The 16,556-nt window shown below is 39.4% G+C and overlaps 1 protein-coding gene across 2 annotated transcripts in view; it reads right to left on the reverse strand.

Annotated features, from left to right (window-relative positions):
- The window catches only part of KCNMB4 (potassium calcium-activated channel subfamily M regulatory beta subunit 4), a 39,389-nt gene that overhangs the window by 4,136 nt on the left and 18,697 nt on the right, over positions 1–16,556 (reverse strand). For both annotated transcript variants that reach the window (XR_003998492.1, XM_030548743.1), the window contains exon 2: positions 13,769–13,896. Coding sequence is in view for 1 of the 2 variants with exons in the window: in XM_030548743.1 (XP_030404603.1) it covers positions 13,769–13,896 (128 nt within the window). In the remaining variant the exon portion in view is untranslated. The remainder of the gene's footprint in view (positions 1–13,768; positions 13,897–16,556) is intronic.

Below are 16,556 nucleotides of genomic sequence, written 5' to 3' on the forward strand. Positions count from 1 at the left end.
GAATATAGCTGGCATGGTTCTCCTCTCAGTGGTTTCAGTCAGATGCGCCCTCAGTGGAATTATACTGATAGAAAACTGGTGGAAATGGGAGGAGATCCTGGCCCAGTGATTACAACCCCACTCATGGGCTGCTGATCCTCTTATTTCCAGCTATACTGTCACTTTCTGATTATTGTAAGACAAACAAACCTCATAGTTCAGGGTCAAGAGAGTCGGAACGAAACTCTTTTGCCCCTTCCCTACATACCTCGCTGTGGAATTCATTAAATATATGATGGTTTTTTTTTCTCCCCTGAAACATCCTAGCCACCAGAAAAGACAGAATTCCAGGCTAAATGATGGATAGCCTGTGTTGATATGGGAACCCCTAGAGTCCATGGACATCCCATTGAAATCAGTGGGAGATGGTTAGTTCACTGAATAATAGCCCTTTGGATTTTAGGTTTATGATAGTAGGGTCAGTGTCACTATTACCTTCCCACAGTGCCTAGCACAATGGGGCCCTGATTCTGCCTCTGGGCACTAGTGCAATATAAAAACTAAACAGCAGCAAAAGAACTTGGCATATTCAGGAGAACAGCAAGTGAAGTGCACTCTACTGGCTGTCCCTGGAGCATACTGAGACAGTAAATGAGTTACTATAACTATAATACTCCCCTCAATATTTGATATTTGAATGATAGCACACATCTAAACTATTTTTTCAGAAAATACTATTTTTGTCACACTTTGTACCTAATGTTTGACTAACAGAATGGAATTTGACAATGAATGGTTAAAAAAGAGCATCCTCATTCTCGGTTCTCAACTTGCAAGGGAAGTTAAGGCTAAGTAATTTTTTTAAAGTAGGTACGAATCAAAGAACAAGATAAATAGAACAGTGAGCAAGCAAACTTGAAAACTGGATTCAATTAGGGCAATGAAGGTGTAATTAGAGAGAGCCAGACGTCCTTTCAGTTGTGTTCTATCAGAGAATTTGGAACCCATCTGTACAAATTACAGAAGTGATGAATTGTAACTTTCATTATAAATAGATATCTAAGTCTTATACTTGATCTTTTAAAAGTTTTCCATACAGGAAATGAGCCAAAGGCATGCTAAGCATTTTCTTCAATCCCAAATACCAGTGCAATGTATCCGATATTGGAGTACTCAGTAAAGGTCCTATTTTTTAAATCTGTATTATTTTTACTGTATAATTTCCTGTGTACATGACATGACATATAGTAAACATGTTTACTATATGTAGACTGACATGCCAGGCCTAAGAACATGCTACTGCTGCTCTCACTGATTTTTGGAAGGTTCTAAAATATGGACTATAGAGAGCACCATTAAAGGGCTCACAAATTATTTAAAGGGATATTATCATATTCTTATACAAGGATCTATTTTATATTTGATAAAGAGGAAAATGAACACAGAGAATTATAAGAGCCCTCTCTTTAAATTCAGATGTAAAGCAATGAGCTGCACTCAGGTTAGCAACTCCACTCAGGTCAATTAACGTGTAAAAACATAGTCATGAAGCTAGAAAGAAGGGCACAGGCCCCATAAGTGTGGGGTGTTCTGCTGAAAATGAGATGTGAGGTTGGCTGGGAAACAATTTTGGTGGTGTGGCCAGAAGAGGGACGATTAAAAAAAATTGTCTGTCTGGGTATTTTGCGTTGCAGAATGAAGATGTGATCGTAGCACAGGTAGGCATAGCTTTTATTTAGCTAGCATGGGTAATGGTAGCAGAGTAGATGCAGTGACGCGGTCTTCAGCATGGGCCACTAATCTCAGTACAAGCCCTCTGGGGACCCTGGGTATGTATTTGGATTGCTAGCGTGTGTCACCACATCTACGCTGCCTTGGTACCCATGCTAGCGAAATGAAAACTAACACAGGTATGCCTACACATGTTGCAATCTCGCCTGCGTTTTGCAGTGTAGACATAGCCTCTGAAATGCTGCCTGCAAAAGGGTCTCAGAGGAGACAGAACACCTTCCAGAAAGGTAAGACCTTGCTTATTTTCCTATAACACATGTAAGAACGATTTTTGTGATGTACAACCAGATATGCTGTGTATGCCATTTCTTTGGTTTTAATTTGACTTCCCCTTCTCACAAAGCTCTGGTTTTAATACCACCCTGGTCTGAGGCTGCTTGGAGATTTCACTCAGACTGCCTCAAAGAGCTGAGGCCACCTTCAGCCTTCATGAAGGGGCAGTGAAGGAAGAATGCCTGATGCCTACGCTGCTTGGGATCCTTGCTCAAAAGGGGTCCAGACTATGGCATCTTCTACCAGAAGGTGTGGCCCTGTCAGGCTGCAGTTTTAAGGCGTGGAAAATGGTGGGCACAAGTGACAGTATTGGCTCACAGACACTCATATGTTCTGACACTATTAGGGTGGAGAGCACAGAATAAAAGCGAAATGCCCTTCTTCTTTCTTTCTTTCTATCCAGGGTAAGATTAAGAGGAGGGCAAAAGAAGACTTTAAAAAGGAGCAACAGCTCATAGATCTAAGCAGAGCAAGAAATCTCAATCACACAGCATAAAAATCTACACATAGAACAGCTGACGGAGGCAATCTGTCAATGGCACTGTGAGCTGCAAATGTGAGACATGTTGTATGACATGCCAGGATGCAATCCAGACCAGTGAGGGGCTGTGTCACCCCTGCCCTGCAACCTGGGGTACCTCACAAATCTTTGCTGGTGTAGCTCCTAGGCAAGTCACTCATAAACAGCTAAAAAGCCTGCAGGTCATGTCCTGAGTATCTGGGTATAGCTGCAGTCCTGGTTCAGCAATGCAGATCCCAGCAGTCTGTCAGTAACACACCACCCACACACTGGCTTCCACCAGACTGAGTTACTACTTGCAGGGTGACCCCAACACACCCCCCGTCCTGAATTTTCCCCAAAACTGTGTGTTCTGCACTGTCCACTCCTCTCCTGGGCAGTCCAGGTATATTAGGTCAGTCGGCCTTCTAAGGGGATCAATATACAACAGTGTATTACCTTAAATGGAGTTACTCACACAGTTCACAACACTGGATTAGTTTTGATTAAAGAATAAAACAAGTTTATTTAACTACAAGGAAACAACTTTTAAGTGAGTACAAGTATAAGGCATTAAAGTCAGAAATGGTTACAAGAGAAATAAAAATAAAATGCTTCCTACCACTAAAACTAAACAAAGTAGACTTGGCTCCTTACCATGTGTTTCCAGTAACATTGCTGACCAAACTCTAAGGCCAGGATCTGATGCCAAAGTCCAACTGCTGTTTCTTGTGCCTTCTTAGGTGGGCGGAGGGGAAGATACCTTGGAGTGGTTTTGCCCCTTACTTTTATAGTTCAGTCACCCTTTGAAATGTATTTTTCTGAGTGTTACCCTAGATAAAGTTCACTCCTGCTGTGAGGTTGGTGTCAAGGAGTCTGGTGGTGAAAGAGGTTCCATGCTGCTGTTTGCTAAGATGCAGATCTTTGTTCCTGCCTTCCTTCCTTGCCAAAGAATGGCCACTTGACAGTTGACTGCCCATCAGCTCTGAAGACACCTGGCTAGAGGGGTCAGCTTGTCCTTAGTCTCTGAGAAACTGGTTTACCCACTCCCCAGATCTGTCTGGTAAACACACTTCAGTTATGATTTCAGTTTATGGTCATAACTTTATCTATAATGTTGCTATGCATATTTCATCATATTACTGACCAGAAAGTTATTAGTTTTCAAATGATACCTTATGAGGCATATTTTGTACAAAGATTATTACAGTGATTTGGAGAGTGTGAATACAGGAGTGCATTCCATCACATCTTGAAAGTTATCAACCAGGTACAGCTGGGGCCACTAAATACTCCAAAATCAGGGATTAAGAAGAGGAATGGATTTATTGACCAGAAAACCAAGTGGATCCAAACAACTGAGCAGGAAGCTGATGAGCAACCAGAAGACCCTGACAAAAGAAACAGGCAATGAATAGAGTATTCACAACCACTAAAGAAAAAGACGGGGACCACCCAGGAATGCTGGAACCTGGTGTGGGATATGCCTCAGCTAGAGAAAAGAGAACGTGACTGCAGAGAGAGAAATTTGCCAAGTGTCAGAAGAAGCATACAGAATATGAGAATTAGCTTCTGTACAAGGAAAAATGGTGCAGGCACAAGCTGGGAAATCAAAAGAGACTGTGTTGCCAGCATCCCGGTAAGTGGAGATGGGAAATGAAACATCAGTTCTCTATACAATAGGGATTCTAAATTGGTCCCTAAATATAGGAATGGGGATATAGGTGTTTTCCCGAAGGCCTTTGGAGGAAGTGTACCTTAATCTCAGGAAAAGAGCAACAAGAATGACGCTGAACTTGCAAGTCAGCTGGGAAGAGTATCTCAAAAAATGGCTGTAAAGGAATGAGTTTACACTACAGAGGAAATGTTGAACTCATGGGAACAGAACAATTTTATGAACTGTGCACCTTAGACTTGAAAACTTGGATTAGTGATCCCTACCTTGAAAACACTGAGCCAAGTGACCAAGCTAACTTATCACTAAGGGCCAAACTTGGATAGCTCTCCTCACACCGAGTAATACCTTGCCTCCCTAAAATCAAATTGGGCTGTTCCTGGAGCATGGTTCTTCTCAGTGTGGGTAGGCTATCACAACTTGGCTTTATGGAACCAGCTGGCTAAGATTTAACTTGAAGCTGGAGTCATGCTTTTAAAAGCTCGACTCCAACAGTGACTTTTGTCAACAAATTGCATTTTTAAGTAAAACATAATAATTGAAGCCTAAAAATATGATGTAAAAAAAAGAGGAAAACAAATAAGGGAAAAAGCAATAATGTTCAGAAAGAAAATCTGAATCAATCAGAATTAATTAGACAAATTAATCCAATGTCAAAATGTCATTAGTGATTTGTTCTGAGGTTTGTCCATGAAGGTAGAATTTCAACTCTTCTCCACTTTTGGTCATCCTTGGGCCACAGCATCAGCCTGGGATGAGATTAATCTTGAAGAAAGGCTATTTAATTATCACTCAGAGATGTTCCAGTTATCACTCACTGAATAAATCTGCTGTGTGTACAAAGGATCTGGGGGGGTTGTTTTAATAAATTTGTAATACATATCCAGATTGAGGAAAGTAAAATGTTTACAATCCCTGGGGCCTCTTACAGGAGATTCTGTAATAAATGTAAGTAATAAACTCTACTTGGAGAAAACATTCATAATGCCACTCCTGACTTTACAATCCTGTCTGGCTTGGGGGATAGAGCCAGTTTGCTAAAGTGCTTTATTACAGTGGGGTCTACTGGCAGCACTCATGGTTGTACCAATTATTAGAATTAAACACTCCCACTACTGCATCAACTCACTGTAGGGTTCAGCAAGAGTCGACGTACTTCTTTTATGTTGGCATAAAATCCTAAATTTTGGCTCTAAGGCATGTGCAGTGGGAAAGTGGAACTATGCTGATGAGAGAGCATTGACAGGACAGTGACGTGCCTGTATGTGCACATGTAAACACACCCACCCATGCACTTCCCTAGCGACACAAATACAGACTAGAGATGTCATAGGGAAGGGGAAAAAATGTTCAAAGTGCCCCTCTACTGACACTGATGATTTGATCCTTTAAACTATTCATTTTCTTATGTTATTAAAGCACAGGCAAAAATTGCATAACAGGGGAGGAAGGATGGCCTGGAGGTCAGGGCATTAGCCTGGGACATGAGAGACCTAGGTTTGATTCATTGCTCAGCCACGGACTTCATGTGTGACCCTAGGAAAGCCACTTGGGCACTGTGTGTCCCAGCTCCCAATCTGTAAAATTGGGACAGAAATGCTTCTTTGTCTCACTGGGGTCCCAGAGAGGAGACAGGCACCGCTAGGAAAAAAGCAACTACAGACTAAAACATCATGAAAAAAAAGTTACATACTTATGGAGTTGGTCCTGGGATACATAGACAGAGGTATCATATGGTAGGTTAGATACAGACAAATATAAAGCCTTGTTCATTAATGGAAGCACATTCCCATACATGCCTGTGTACAACTGTGTGGTAGTTGCGATGAACAAGGCTCAAAAGCCCAGAGGTCTGTTGCAATATTGACTCCCCAATAGAATGTGCATTTTAGTGACTAACAAACCATGCATGAAACACTTGCATGTACATATTAGAAAAATTAAGTAGCTACTGAGAAACTGGTATGGTAAAGGGGAAGCAGGGGTGTCAGAAGCTGTTATTAAATCCACTGCTTGAAATTCCCTTCCAGTTCAATAATTTTCCCTAAGAGAGCAGAAATATGAGCTTAAGGACGTGTAAAGGAGCCACACAACTAGGAGAAGGAAACAGAGAAAAGTAAAAGAGCAGCTGGTAGAGTGGGGCAGACAATACACTGCTTTTTGAAAAAGACTCCAGAGGAGATCCTGGCAATTACAGGCTGGTAAGCCTAACTTCAGTACCAGGCTAATTGGTTGAAACGATAGTAAAGAACAGAATTATCAGACACATAGATGAACACAATATGTTGGGGAAGAATCAACATGACTTTGGCAAAGGGAAGTCATGCCTCACTGATCTATTAGAATTCTTTGAGAGTGTCAACAAGCATGTGGACACGGGTGAGCCAGTGAATACAGTGTACTTGAACTTTCAGAAAGCCTTTGATAATGACTCATATCAAAGGTTCTTAAGCAAAGTAAGCAGTCATGAGATAAGAGGGAAGGTCCTCTCATGGATCAATAACTGGTTAAAAGATAGGAACAAAAAGTAGGTGGTCAGTTTTCATGGACGAAAGAGGTAAATAGCAGAGTTTCCCCAGGATCTATACTTGGACCAATGCTGTTCAACATATTCATAAACAATCTGGAAAAAGGGTGTTAATAATGAGGTGGCAAAGTTTGAAGACAATACTAAATTACTCAAGATATTAAGTCCAAAGCAGACTGCAAAGAGCTACAAAAGGATCTCACAAAACTGGATTACTGGGCAAGAAAATTGCAGATGAAATTCAACAGTGATAAATGTAAAGTAATGCACATTGGAAACCATAATCCCAAGTATATTTACAAAATGATGGGGTCTAAATTAGTTATTACCACTCATGAAGGAGATCTTGGAGTCATCATGAATAGTTCTCTGAAAACATCTGCTCAATGTGCAGTGGCCACCCAAAAGCTAACAAAATGTTAGGAACGATTAGGAAGGGACAGATAATAAGATAAGAAAATATCATGATGCCACTATATAAATTCAAGGCATACCCAAACTTGGAATACTGCGTGAAGTACTGGCCATCCCCCTCTCAAAAAGATATATTTAGAATTGGAACAAGTACAGAGAAGGGCAACAAAAATGATTAGGGGTGTGGAACAACTTCTATATGAGCAATTAAAAATACTGGCACTATTCAGCTTAGAAAAGAGATAAATAAGGGGCAGGGGATATGACAGAGGTCTATAAAATGATGAATAGTGTGGCGAAAGTGAATAAGGACGTGTTTTTTACTCCTTCACATAACGTAAGAACTAAGGGTCACCCAATGAAATTAATATGTAGCAGGTTTAAAACAAACATAAGGAAGTACTTCTTCATACAATGCACAGTCTACCTGTGGAACTTGTTGCCAAGGGATCTTGTGAAGGCCAAAAGTAGAATTGGTTTGAAAAAAGAATTAGCTAAGTTCATGGAGAACAGGTCCATCAATGGCAATTAGCCAAGATGGTCAGGGATGCAACCCCATGCTCTAGGTGTCCCTAAACCTTTATTGCCAGAAGCTGGGACTGCTTAACAGGGGATGGATCACTCCATAATTGCCCTGTTCTATTAATTCCTTCTGAAGCATCTGGCACCAGTCACTATCAGAAGACAGGATACTGGGCTAGATGGACCAATTGGTCTGACCATATGTCCATTCTAGTGTGTCTTTTCTTCTTAAACAGGAAGGGGCAGCAGTGGGGGCAGAAAGACACACATAAGGTGTGAATGACAATAATGGGAAGAGAAGGAGGAGTGCTATGCTTACATGGTAGTGGGAGGTTGAGGGAGCACAGAAAAAGACCAAACAGGATAGAGGAAATTAAATTCTTGTTAGTCTTGATTGTGTCATGCCATTTAGTTTGTGGCCCACATACACAACTCCTTCTCTTGATTGCTGGGTGATCTCTTCCTTCACTTACAGTGGTGTTCCTCCTCAGCAAGAGAATGATAAATAACTGCCCCTCCTAATTCAAGATCTTTAAATATGTGGATGGGATAGTAAAAGCACTCATATAGTAGACATCTCAGTTGCCCACATAACCCCAGACACTATTCTATTATTTCCTTGTGTGGGACGACTGTTCTTCTGGCTATCCTCGCTGGTTTACATCCTGATCCGTTTCACTCACCCATATCAGTTTGCTACTTTCACCAGTTGTCCAGCTCGGCACAGTAGGTACTGAATTCTGACAAGTGTTACCAACTGGACCAGGCAGAAGGACTGGTCATTACAATACATTTTGACAGGTATTTGTTAGTAACAGTAAAAAAAAAGATAATTGGTTTATTTATTGTAGTTGGCTTTTTTTATTTGTTTGAAATGGAAAGTACAACATGGTTAAAGAGCATCATATGTTGTTAATGAAGCAAATTGTGAGACAGGAGCATCTTATTAATTCCTAAGCACCTATTCTCACTCTTATAAACAATGCTTATTTTTGTGCAGCAGTCCCACATCTTGCAAAATTGGCTTGCAGGACAATAAAAAAAAGTCTCAGAATTTATTTTCAGGTGTTGTAATATAATGTTACTGTGTGCTGCTGCTGCAGCTTCTACAATACCTGATGATGTTGCATTATGTCATGCAGCTCTGCATCTGTGTGAACACACATTAGCAATATTTTAAAGGAGATCTACATAGGATTTAAAAAGAAAAATCTACATTATGGGTGTGTGTCCTTTTCGCTTCTTTAGGATGTATAAAGAAGACCAGATTTTTTTTTTAAAAGGAGTGTGCCAGGCATTGTGGTTGTTTTTAAAATTAGAAAAATTAAGATGTCAAGTATTATCTTATCAGGTTTCCATGGGAAGGCCTCTTAGAGGGTCTGCAAGTTCTCACACCTTAGTTGAAAGTGTAGGGGTACAAAATCTCAAACAAATGTACAGTGTTTTCTACAACACCTACAACCACAATACCTATGTACTTACACATATTATGTACATACAACATATAACAGCTCTTCCACATGGGGTGGGGGGAGGAGACTAAAGAAAATTGCACACATTCCCATTTTTAAATCAAGAACTAAGTTTTCATTTTTGTTTATGTGTTTTTCTGCTTCCCAATTTGTTTGTTTAGATAAATAAAACCTAAAAATAATATACCCAACCAAGTATTTCCCTTTCTGCGTTATTTGACCTTTCAAAACTCATTCCTGTCTCTAAACAAAAAGATATGCAATCAGATCAATGCTGTATTAGTGAGTTTATTTGCACTTTGAACATCTCTAAGCCACTTTGTTATGAACCTCTCTGTGATACACTGGCAACCCTTATTCCCACTGTCATGTAATTAGGATATGTTTTGCACAAAGTACGCCTTGTGAAGTATCATTCTAAAAATCTCGATCTGCTAGACATTAATATATTGTTGGATTGTATTTGCTATCATTATGAAGTTAAGGCTATGTATGTGTTACTGAAACATGTTGTGAGGTTGAAAACACCCACCCAGGTACACCAGTGAAAAGGCCAAACAATGTTAATGGCTTATTGAGGAAATGCACACAAGCACAGGGATTACTCCAGGAACTCTGGGAAATGGGAAGAAGATATAAAAGAGGGAAATGACATCATGATGGTACCTCACTCTCCCTACACATCACACCTGGAAACACCTGAGGAACAAAGACTGAACTGGGGGAAGTGATGGTCCCAGGCTAATGGGATTTCTAGCCTGTGTATGAAAACCTGGGAAACTCAAACTGCAAAGCAAAGGCAGCTTGTGCCTCAAGAATCTGCCAGCCTGTTTATCATTCAGGATGAGAATCTGCTAATTCATACCCTACCTAGCTAGTATGTTAAGATCAGTTTGTGGGTTTTTTTAATTTACTAGTTAATCTGCTTTGATCTGTTTGCTATCACTTACAATCACTTAAAATCTATCCTTTTGTAGTTCATAAACGTATTTTATGTTTTAATCCAAACCAGTGTGCGTTTGACTAAGGTGTCTGGGGAAAATCTCAGCTTCATTACCACAGGTGTGCATGGCCCTCTTCACATTTAGGGAGAGGCAGACCAAGTATTAAATCCTTATACTGGCCAGATTTGACCAGGGCAGGACGGTACTCTCTGGCATCCTAGGCTGGGAGGCTGGTGGTTAGAGAGCCTGCATATAACTGCAGCTGGGTGTGTCCCTATCTGTGTGAATGCTGGTGAAAGTGCAAGCTTGGAGGACTTTGTAACTTGGCACAGCAGTACAGTGTGAGAGGAAGCCCAGGCTGTTGGGTCAGAGGGCTCAGTGGTACCCAGTTCTAGGTGGCACCACAGGTGGAACCCATCACACTCTCCTTCTGCTGTATGATCAATAAGAAGAGCAATGTCAAAAGGCAAAAAACTAAAATGCATCCCTGGTACTTGCCAATAAAATTTAACCTAATATAAAATGCAGTTATCTCAAGAAACAGCACCCTAGTGCTAAACAATCTTGAAAGTAATGAGAGAGCACAGAATAATGGTGTTTGTGCACCAGCACTCTGGCCTCAGTGCACACTCAAGTCTGAGGTCAGCCTTCAGCTCAGAGAATCAGCTGGAAGGCCTTTGACACTTTTCTGAGACCAAGATCCCCATTTCAAGCCCATGAACTGAATCCACAGATCCTGCTTTAATCCATCCATCCTTCTTCTTGCTCTTTACACTCTTCAAATATTTATGGAATCTCCCCTTAGGCCCTGGTCCTACAAACACTTATGCACATGCTTGACTTGACTCCCGTGAATAACCCCATTGATGCCAATGGTACTAAAGATAAGCACGGAGTTAAGCACTTCCAGGATCAGGGCCTTACCCACACTATTCATATCAGGATAGATAAATATCAATGATTTTTTTTAAATAAAAAAAATCTGATTTTTTTAATTTAAATCAGATTTTTTTGATAAAATGTTTTTTGAGGAAAAAACTTATCTAAAAATAGTTTTAATTAAGATACATTATAGCTCAAAGATATCTCATCATGGAATAGGAATTATAAATTCTAATTCTATAATATGAGACAACATATTCATGTAATGTTTAAGAAAAGTTTTGTAAATGAGATCCAATAGTTCATGGATTAGGGACCCAATCTTATGGGGTTCTAGGGGCTTCTATATAGATTATTTAGGTTAATCTTTCTATCTACTCAATGGGACTCAGTGCTCAGTCTAGAAGATACCATCAGAGATGCTTAGTTTTGCAGTTCTCAAACTGTGGTTTTGTGACTCCAGAGGTAACATGCTTGTTAACAGCAAAAATGTTTTTAAAGAAAGAAAGAAAATATATGGAGGTGAGAAATAACAGACCTCAACTCTGTTGTCTCTCTGCAAATTTGTGTACACAGAATCAATCCCTTACCTCTCTCTAAAAGTGCAAAGTTTCAAAAAGTTCAATGACTAGAAGATTGTTTGGGGGCAGAATAGATCTGGACCAGGAGAAGAAGTCTGGAGATAAATGTGAGAAGGGAGGGACAGGCATTCTCCCACTAGAAGGGAAAACCTATAACGGCAGCAGACTATAAGAGAGACCCAATTTGGGAATATTTTAATGAAGTTCCTCTACCTGTGGGTAAGACAGGCATGCGTGCAAAGTGCAAACAGTGCAACAAAGAAATGCAAGGACTGGTTGCCCAAATGAAACAACATCATGAGAAGTGTTTCTTCTTAGGAGGAAGCTGTGTCAAAGATGATGAACGGAACATGTCTGAACATGCAGGATCTTTAGGTTGGTAAACTTTTTAATTTCCTACTTCTTTCTCAAGGACTGCCTGTCTTCCTTCTGGACTATTCTTGAATTCTCATGTTTGAGCAAAAAATATAGTTGTTACTCTATGGTACTATCATTTTAGATGCAGTTGTGATAAAAAAAATAGCTGAAATCTCATTTTTAACAGCAGTAGCTTCTTCTGCCGGTGTAGAAATATTTTCTTCCTTTGGACTAATTCATTCCAAACTGAGAAATCGTTTGGGACCCAAAAAAGCAGGAAAGCTTGTTTTTCTTTTCCAGATTATAAACAAAAAGGAAAATGAAGACGACTGAGTTAGCAGCAGAATCCAATATTTTAAGTTTCTCATGTTGACCTGGCTGACATAGTCAATTTAATTTTGGGGTGTTTTTTTTTTTTTTTAATATTTCATTTAACTATTTTAGTTAAAAACAATTTTAACAAAAACAAACCTGATTTTAAAAACTTGAATATTTAACTAAATTCAAAAATTCATATGCTTGTTTTGTTAAAATATTATGTTTGCTGTTGAAGAAAAAAAACCTTGAATACATAACATTGTTGTTTTAGTTAAATAAAACAATTTAAATATCTGTCTGGTGGTGGTCTCCTCCTAATACAGCATGGAAAGAAAATCCTCCAAATATTAATGAGTAACCTGTTGAATTGGAGACAGTTCACCTCCCAATGACTTCATAAATATCTGCTTCAATTACCTTTGGTAAATGAAATAACCATTCATTTTCTGATATAGCTGTAAAACTAATCTGAAAAGTTTTCAAAATAAAATAAATCACTTTAAAAATGTATAGTGTGCACCTTCTAAAAATGAAACCTACATCTATCTCTGAGTTGTGAAGAATATGTATTAAGATAAGAACCAACAAGAATGCACTTTTATGTAGAAATCCATGATTAAATCAAGTTTTCCTGACTAGTGATTTAAATCAAATCCACCCTGATTCATATTTAGGCTTGGGAGGTTCGTTGTTTGTTTGCTTTTTAAATCTTTTCTTATGCCCATTCCAGCAGATATATAGTCATTTTTCATTGGAGGCAATTCAGGGAAAAGCAATCTGGCTGTACATTTCTGGTAATGACAGTGCAGTTTTACAGATGCAGTCTCAACAAGGATGTATAATACTCCCGGACAAAACATGACCAGAAAGATACAGAAAAACAAGAAAAGAGAAGAACAACAATAATCAATGCATGTACCTGAGAAGGGAAAATATATGCGGAGGTAAGTTGACTGCTTTAACCTAAGAGAGCTATCTATCCCTTGATACATGTGTAAGACCCATTACTGCTAATGGGAAATACAAAGACACCCAGGAAAAAAAGAATAATAATTCCCTAAGTAGAGTAGCCTAAAGCCACAACTCTCCTCTTTGTAAGTATGAAAGAATGAAAACTAATAGTTGTATGAATATACATTAATCAAATCGAAGGCTCATTTCCTCCATGATCACAAGTCCTCACAGTGAAAATGGTAGAATTCCTCCCTCTTTCGGGAAGAAACACAAATTTGTTACAACTAAGGATTTCGTCAGTTTTGGTAGCGAAATGAAGTCAGCTTTTGCAATGTAGTGAAACTTTTTCTGGGGCAACTGCCTTTTGGTGTCACCAAAAAAAAAAAAAAAAAAAAAAAAAAATTCAACAGCAAAAAACTAAAAATACTTTGTTCACCAGCAATGAGAATTCTCTCACACATTTTTTACCGTCAAAATAAAACATTTTCAAATAGTTTGTTCCAAAGAAGGCCAATGGAGAGCAGAGGATGGAAAGATTTTGTAAATATTTCTAGCTATGCAAACATAGGCAGTGACTTACCTTAGATGCTCATTAAAATAACATGTAAATGGCTGTGAACCCACTTCCACTTTCCAGTATTCCTGCCAGTGTGTGACAATTTCAGAATTCTTCTGATTCTCTCTTTCACAGGGAGGGATGTATGAACACTGTCAAGACAGGTTCCAAAATGGAATTATTTCTGTACTCAACAATACAAGGCAACATTCTTTCTGGATTTTCCTCACCAAATTCACACAGTGATAAAGACTGATCCTATGAATGCAAGTTTTCAAACAGAAGGGAACAAAAAGTTAGATGAACATCTCTTGATCATTAATTGCTCAATATTTATGTTTTAATGATCAGTTACAAAAGAATGATTTACTATGTGCTTTATTAACTTTACTACTACCTGCTCTCTCTCTCACACACCTCCATTCTTCCAGGAAACATGCTAATGTTTCGCAGGTTGAAATTAAAAAAAGACGAAAAGGAGAGGATTAATTTTCAAGGGGGCTCTAGCTAGCTGTACTCATGGGTAATATTTTGAAAACTAGAAATCAATACAAACATTTACGACATGTACAATCACATGTTCCATTTAACAATGTAAGAATGAATAAAGAATGTCATTATTACACCAAATTTTCACCAACAGATCTCAAAATGCTGTACAAAAGATAGGTATTACCCCACATTAATAAATATAAAGGTTTGTAGTAAACAAGCACAGGATGTTGAAATCCCAGTTCAGCATAATACTTTAGTACATGCTTAAATCACATTGAAGTCAACAGGATTTAGGCGTGTGTTTAAGTGCTTTGCTAAACTGAGGCCCAGATGCCTGATTCAAAAGTCTTCTGAAGTCTATGGGAGTCTGTCCATTGACTTTAGTGGGCTTTGAATCAGGCCTTAAGTGATCTGTTGCAGGTCACAGAGGAACAGAACCAAATGTCTTGCTTCCCAGTCTCATATTTAACCACAATGTTTCCCTTCGTACCGCTTTTACCTTAAACACATATTACTAGAATTACTACCACAATTTATTCTTTGGAGAAATATTTCTACCTCAGTGCACATGCACAATACTTTCAGTCATTAATAGGCATCCCATCCATCCAGGAGAGAATTCACCTTTCCATTTTTGAAACTCAATAGACAAAGGTAGCACTACAAACACTTACGTTGCTTTGTTAACATAAGCAATAATGGAAACATTTTTATTTACCGTCCCTCCTTTGAGAGGGTACTGAATGCGGACTCACATGTGCATAGCACAGTGTGAATGGTATGACCTGTGTCCTTTTTAAAATTGGGAGCTGTAGTCAAAGGACATATGACTAGGAAGACAAACAGGAAGCCAGATATAGGATTTCCACACTCTTCAGTAGGGGTAGCAGACAGGAACCCCAGGCTCAGGGAAGTCTTAGTGCAGGTTTCTCCACAGTAACCTGAAAGGACAACTAACAGGGAAGGGTCTGTCCTCCCTCACAACTCTTATTTGAAAACAAAGACAGCTGTGAGGAAAGGGTCTTGATTAGATGGCTGGTGGGCACTTTTCTACCATCCCATCAGTGAGCTTATGCTTCCACTCTACACTGAACTACTTCAGGCTTCCAGCTCTGTACAGCGTATCTCCATTACAAAATTCTCAGGTATTCATCAGTCTGATCAAGTAAAACTTGGTTATTCCTGTCAGCATCCACATCTATTTTTGATAAACTCCTATATACTAACCTGGAACCAAGTGCAAATTCTCACTCGTTTGTTTCAAGTTAAACCTTGCCTTTTTCATAACAAAGCACCCCCATTTTCACAGCAACATGTTTGGTGTTGCTGTCATGTAGAGTTCTTCGCATCCTCGTGCTGAGAAGAGAATCCTACCCTAAGATTCTTTTTCAGGTTTGTATTTTTAGAAATAAGTAACACCACAATGACTATTGTTCTGCAAATGCTGAAATAGAAAACAGAATACAAGTATTTTCTTGCTTTTTTTTATTTCAAACTTAAAATCAATTCCCTTGTCCCACAACATTTCTTGGTTCAATAATACAGTTTGGGAGTTTGTTTGTCAGTGACCTTTAGGACTGCCACATCCACCAGGTCTTTTAGGGCCTGCTGGCTGGTGGAAGGGTTAAGACTTGTTAGCTTGATAACAGGACATGTTCCGTTTATTAGGGTTATTGGGCGTGAGGCTTCTGCGCCTTTCTGCCAAGCTGCGTTGACTCTGGTTGAAGCTAGATTTTCTTTAGGCCATGAACTAGCACAGGCCCCTACCATGGGAGTGAGGAGAAAGGAGGAGTGAGCTTTTGTGGCCTGCTGGGCTATGTTCATTCTGTTGCAGTAATGTCTTTTGCCTGCTGTAGTGTTTGAGCTCTGTTGGAGATCACTCCTTTTACCATTCTGTCATCTTCTGGCTCTGCTGCATTCTCTGCTAGATGAAATTTACAGGCATACCCCAGTGTTTGACAGGAAAAGTGAGCCACCACAATTTCTTGGGGAGAAAGTCCACCTCTCCTCCGCCCCCCATGCATGAAATTCCTCATTTCTCCATCTGGCTGAGTTGACATGGCTCACCAGTACTAATCCCACCACTATAATTCCAGTTTGAAGATGGTAATTGCCAAATGAGGTAATAATGGCTATTATTTTTTATAAATATCATATGCACCTCAGTTCACCTGGTTGGTATTATCCTGAGTGAGGTCAAGGCATTACATCAAAGGAGGATGGCAGAAGGGAAACAAACAGGTGGTAACAAAACAATGGCAAAGATAAAGTATGTCCAGAGAATACCAAGGGTCCCTGAGGAAACAATGGGGAATAC

The sequence above is a fragment of the Gopherus evgoodei genome, chromosome 1 (assembly GCF_007399415.2).
Source record: "Gopherus evgoodei ecotype Sinaloan lineage chromosome 1, rGopEvg1_v1.p, whole genome shotgun sequence".
In the NCBI taxonomy this organism is placed as follows: Eukaryota; Metazoa; Chordata; order Testudines; family Testudinidae; genus Gopherus; species Gopherus evgoodei.